The 6000-nt window shown below is 39.9% G+C and overlaps 1 protein-coding gene across 1 annotated transcript in view; it reads right to left on the reverse strand.

Moving 5' to 3' along the window:
• The window catches only part of LOC149212259 (serine hydroxymethyltransferase 4-like), a 45379-nt gene extending 42843 nt beyond the window's left edge, over nucleotides 1-2536 (reverse strand). The window contains exon 1 of the mRNA XM_089391792.1: nucleotides 534-2536. Within this exon, the coding sequence (XP_089247918.1) occupies nucleotides 534-1952 (1419 nt within the window). The 5' untranslated portion in view covers nucleotides 1953-2536. The remainder of the gene's footprint in view (nucleotides 1-533) is intronic.
• Nucleotides 2537-6000: the final 3464 nt, after the last annotated feature.

The raw sequence follows: 6000 nt of genomic DNA on the forward strand, positions 1-6000 counted from the left end.
ACTAGAGTTATTGGCAGATCCTGTGCAGGGACAGAAGTAGATTAGTACAGACTTTAGTAGAACTATTGGATAATGGATCAGCTATGTCTATTACTGTGTCTGTGACACAATATTGGCTGTGAACAGTCTTGAAGTTGTGAACAACACATACCATTGTGTGGTGGAAATTGTTACCTAGCAGTCTTTATGTTTTATGGTTTACTTAGCATATGTGAACACTGAAGACGCCACTGTCATTGTATAAACACCTGATTTCTATTGCTATTTGTTGAAGCCCTAAATTGAATTGAACCCTGGGACAAAAATGTTTCTTCTAGAATCTATAATATATATCCCGTTAATTATTTAACTAGCATAGTCAACAATTAACTACTGCATTTCCAAACACACTGTCTCTAATTCGGCAAAACTGACAAAAATGTTTCCTCTATAATGTAAATCCCGTTAATTATTTAACTAGCATAGTCAACAATTAACTACTGCATTTCCAAACACACTGTCTCTAATTCGGCAAAACTGTATCAATTGCTTACCTCGGCTGCAACAAGGCCACTAATATGAGCCATATCACACATTAAAACTGCTCCACACTTATCAGCAATCTGTCGAAACCGTCCGTAGTCCCACTCCCTTGGATAGGAACTCCCACCACAAATTAAAATTTTTGGACGAAAATCAAGTGCCTTCTCCTCCAACTTCTCAAAATCTATATAACCCGTGTGAGGGTTCACCTTGTAAGGCAAACTCTCGAAGAAGATGGATGCCGCTGATACTTTCTTGCCACTAGATGTGTAATAACCATGACTCAAGTGCCCCCCAGAGGGAGAGTCAAGACCCATAATCCGATCCTTCGACTGCAAAAGGGCAGTGTAGACAGCAAAGTTTGCTGAGGTACAGGAATATGGCTGGACATTCACGCCCCATTTTTCAGGATCCAGATGGAATGCAGCCAAGGCTCTCTCACAACACAAAGACTCGATCTGATCAATGTACTCGTTACCTCCATAGTAGCGTGCTCCTGGCATCCCCTCCGAATACTTGTTAGTCAAATGACTTCCTAGAGCTTCAATGACTGCTTGGCAAACAAAATTCTCAGAGGCTATGAGCTCGATGCCCTTCCACTGCCTCTGTTTTTCCTTTTCCATGATATCCCATAAATCAGGATCGGCAACCGACAGAGGTTGGTTGCCCCATGATCTAACTGCAGCCTTTCGACTAGCCAAGTCGGGATACGGACTGGGCTCGTGAAATGCACTGGAATGCGTCGACGACTGGAGATTTTGCAGAGGGGCAGAAATATTAGAAGAACAACTCTGATTTGACGGGCCTTGGACTTGCAAGCCCTGTAAGCTAGCAACCGGTTTCTGAATTGGGCTCTGGGGAGAAGCTTCAACAGAAGAACACGAGGGACTCATACTATTCATATGCATGCTCGTGGGGAGACTCTGAAGCATAAATTGATGACCACTTTGGTTGATTGAGTTACCAGTATTGCTCTGATTACCATGATGAGGGCTCATTGGGGGCGTACTAACTCTCATCGAAGGTACTGCTCGATACACCGGCCTGCCATGTTGTGACAATGGGGAACCCTCCTCGTCTCTCCTCCTTTTCACTCTCGTCATGTTGCTGAGAAGACTATATTCACGTTTAACACCGACACCCATCACATGCATAGTATTATTGCCATTATTACTGCTGTTCTCAGAATGACTCATTAGCTGCAGCGAAGGACCAGACTGAGACAAGTGGTTTTGGAGAAGGTTATTCGCGTTGTCATGGTGAATGGAGCCAAGCTGTAGAGAGTTATGCTCTGTCGATGAGGCGTGGGAGGAATTGGGGCTGTTATCACCATTTCCCATGCTCAATTGAAGAGAATGTGGCATGGAGGAGGATCCACTAATTGGGAAATATCCGAGCGACAAATTTGGTTTCATGTCAGGAGGATCCATGGCTATCGACTAAACAAAACAATCGGGGGAAAATACAAGAGTGGAGACGAATTCTCCAGAAAACCCAAAAATTGGATGAAGACTTCGACAATTTCTAAGGTTTTAAACAAATTTAAAAGGCTTTTTGGTGGTGGGGTTGAATGCGAGGAGTATCAATGTTTATGGAGTGAATGAAATAATTGGGGCAAATACGAATTCTCCAAAACCAATAAAATTAGACTAGGGTTTCTCAGTTTCAAATGAATTTAAACGGTTTTGGGCCAGAGTACCTCTGATTCCTCGTAAAAAAAACCGCAGTGCTTGAACTCCCAATCTCACTCTAAACAACAACAACAGCAGCAACAACAACAACAGGGAGAACAACGACCGTCATCTTGCGTATCCGTCGATCTGGGATCGGAAAATTTCGACTCCATTGCTGAAAGTTAAAAACCTAAAAGAGCAAAAACAATGGCGCCTTTGCGTGAAAATGAGTAGCGACTGTTGCTGCCGAAAAGATTGAGAATTCTAGGTACCCACAACTGTGTAAACTCGAGCAGAAATTTCATCGAAATGTGAAGATCAAAAGGCACATGAGAAGATGGCGAAAAAGACGGAACACTGATCGCGACGAAATTCCCTACAGGGGGGATGAATCCACAGCGTGTCGGTCTTTCACCGGTTACGGGCGGTTATACGTTACCAGGTCAGTGTTTCACCGGATTTACCGGTCACGAGCGTTGCGTTCAAAATATCTTTTTTTAATTTTTTCTAACATTGTTTATTCGTTTTTCTCTACACATTTATTCTATAGTCAATATGTGTGGGTTCAATGTCAAAGTGTGGCGGCAATATTTCCTATAAAGAAAAATTTCCCATCAACATGTTCTATGTTTGCTGGCCAGTTTTGTTTGAGCAGTCATTTCGAGAAATGTGCACGTTTTTAAGTCGTTTTGATAGAACAGGTATCTTATATGTTAATTGAAAAATATCAGTTATTTTTCCTTAAATATTGTAAGTTGGCCAAACTATATTTTTCCAACAACAAATTAACAAATTGTTCAAAGATTTATATAATGATATGGTTTAGCATTAGATTAATTAGCATAATTACATAAATTAAATGGTTTGAGAAAGTTGATAACATTAAAATATTTGTGTTATTTAATTTATGTAATATTGAGAATTTGTAATGTTTAGATAATTTGAGGTGGGAAACATACTGCATAAGTTTTAAACAAAAATAGTGTGGAATCTTTTGATTTCATTTACTAAATTGTGTATATGAGGAAAATTATTCTCAAATTATTAAATCTAGACCATTCGTACATTTTTTTTGTTTAAATGGAAACTCTGCAATCCCTATTCTGATGCTTATTGGCATAATTAGGGCATAGTCTATATTAAAAGTTTTTTACTTTTGGGTGATTGTTTTTTTCCATTCTCTATTCCTCGAATCTTGTACCCTCACCTCTTAATGGGCTTCATTTCTTCCATATATGTTTTCGTCTTTGTGGGTTTTGTCTAACTTCGCATGTTTCTTTTCTTTGTTGTCAACATACATTAACATTAATGCCACCTCCTTGTCATTATTATCTAACCGGTAGTTCCCATTCCCTGTGGAATTCAAATGGATAGACTACAACATTCCCACTGTCTACTCCCTTGTGCCCCTGCATTCAACTTGATTCTTTTAACAGTCAAACCATGTATCCTTTGGCATTTTAGAAGATTAATATGGCAAACATAGATATATGCTACTTTATCATGTTCTTGTTGTAGTTGTATTTCTTTGTAGATCCTCACATGATGGGGAGTCATCAACGCTCTAGAGGAAAATACTCAGATGGGAGTCATCAACACTCTAGAGGAAAATACTCATCTATGTACAAGCTATGATAGAAGTTTGGATGCAATAAGTTCAAGGTTTTTGTGTAACTTGGCACATGTGTGTCTTTGTATGTTTTATATCCATTTTTTTCATTATCGGGTAAATATCAAATGTAATCCAAATTCATGAATCCAAAGAGATATTATGGAATGTCATTTATAGTTTAATTGAAATATAAAATATGTATATAACATCAACAAAAGGAAATGCAAGAGAAACAAAATTTATTGCATGGGGATTTAACATAATAGCCTAAGTGTAGATATGGTCATCTTCAAGCATAGCCACAATATCAATTGTTAACTTTGTGGTTGGGCCATCCCATAAAAAAATTGATGGTTCCAGCCCTCTTTACACTCGACAAACTTTAATAAATGGGTATAAATTAATATGAATGATTTCAGGGTTGATTAACTGTGTGATTAGATTAGTCAGAGGTTGATTACAATGATTAACATAGATATTTTTTTACTCCCGGTCTTTATTACTCGTACTAGCACCGTTGGATGTTGGACATGTGTCCTCTCCTCGGTAATCACACTCCCGCCTTGGTTAATGACCCGCAAACCCTATTCTCCCGGTCATTTGTGCATCGTTCTGTTGGAGGTCGAGGGTTTTACTCTTTGGCTCTTCTGGTGCGATTTCACCGTGTGATTATGCTGCTACTGTTGTTTTTGCTCGGTCTTGACCTGGATATCTGCTCGGCTTCACTAGTTCGTAAGGAGACACCATTATGTGCTAGTTTTCTCTTGTTCTTCTGCCTCGGCGCTTGATATGCTCTGTTATTTTATGGAAACATGCTTGTCTGGAAGGATTTTTAATTTCTTCGTATGTGTAGTCTCAGCTAGTTATTTTGCTGAACTGTAGCGAATGTTCCTTATCTTGGTTTCTTTAAATCACTTGTTCTTGAATTTTCACTGGGCATGTTACTCTGTTGCGTTGGTAGGTTGTGGTCTCGGAGGTCTACAGCTTTGGCATCTTCCTCGGCAATGAAGGTAAGCTATTGTTCTATGTTATCATCGTTCTCCACTTATCACGTTGTTGTCTGACGCATTTGCTCCTTTGTGAGCAGAGGGACCCTTGGGTGACCACAGCCTCGGTGCTCTACCTCTTTATGGGTAAGTCCTGAACCCTACGCTTCCAGCATTTTGTTTCCCTGGTTCTTCTTTTCCTTCCACACGACACTTATACTCTGTTTCGGTGGTTTTGTTGCAGGTGGGTTCGTTCGGAAGGACCTGGCTTCTGCTTTGTCGCGTGCTGGCAAGACCCGGGTAGGGTCGCTCCTTGTTAATCTTGATTTATTTGTTTGTCTCTGTCACTGGCTTAGAATATGGTTTGGCTAGCTTTTAGGCGCAAGAACCTTTGTCTATCCAGCACAATGTAGCTAAGTCCTTAGGCTTGTATTATTACAATTCTTGGGTTATCGCTGTAGGGTTTTACAAGTTAGGGTTTTTCAACTCGTCCTCTATTACGCTCTCATTGGACTTGAACATCGTTACTTTTTTGTATGGACTGTAATGTATATTTAACATAGATTTATGATTACTCTTGTGAATAAAAGAAAGGATTTCGTCTTCAGGAAATACCTATGTTATTGGTTTTTGTCCTTGTTGTCTGGAACTTGTGTGTTATCCAGGAACTTCTTTTGCTCTTTTGCTTTAATGGGTCTGGGACTAATTGTCCACATCTCTGTATCTTCTTCCGTGTTCACACTTGCAAGATCTTACTGACTTGTCGGCCTGTTTAGTTAATGCAAATAGAACAAGGACTTCATCCCCTACATTGAACTGCACTTCTCGTCGCTTTAAATATGCTTGTTGTTTGTATTTCTGACTGTTGTCCTACAACTTTGATTTCACTTGCTCGTGTAGATCATTCATTGCTTTAGCGAAATATTCCCCATTAGCACTTCTCTTTTCCAATTTTCCCAGATCTCGCAACTCATGTACTCCACGAGGATGCATGCCATACAGGATCTGAAATGGACTGTGTCCGGTGCTGTGGTTCGGTGAATCGTTATAAGCGAATTCTACTTGAGCAAGCGCACGATCCCATAACCATGAATTTTCTCCAGTCAGGCTCTGTAGCAGGTTCCCCAAACTCCTGTTCACCACTTCCGTTTTCCCGTTAGTCTGCAGATGATATGCAGAGCTGAAGTTCAATTGTGTATCCAACTTT

This window comes from Pinus tabuliformis, chromosome 1_1, assembly GCF_031772625.1.
Source record: "Pinus tabuliformis cultivar Carrire ecotype Pingquan chromosome 1_1, CPIR1, whole genome shotgun sequence".
Lineage (NCBI taxonomy): Eukaryota > Viridiplantae > Streptophyta > Pinopsida > Pinales > Pinaceae > Pinus > Pinus tabuliformis.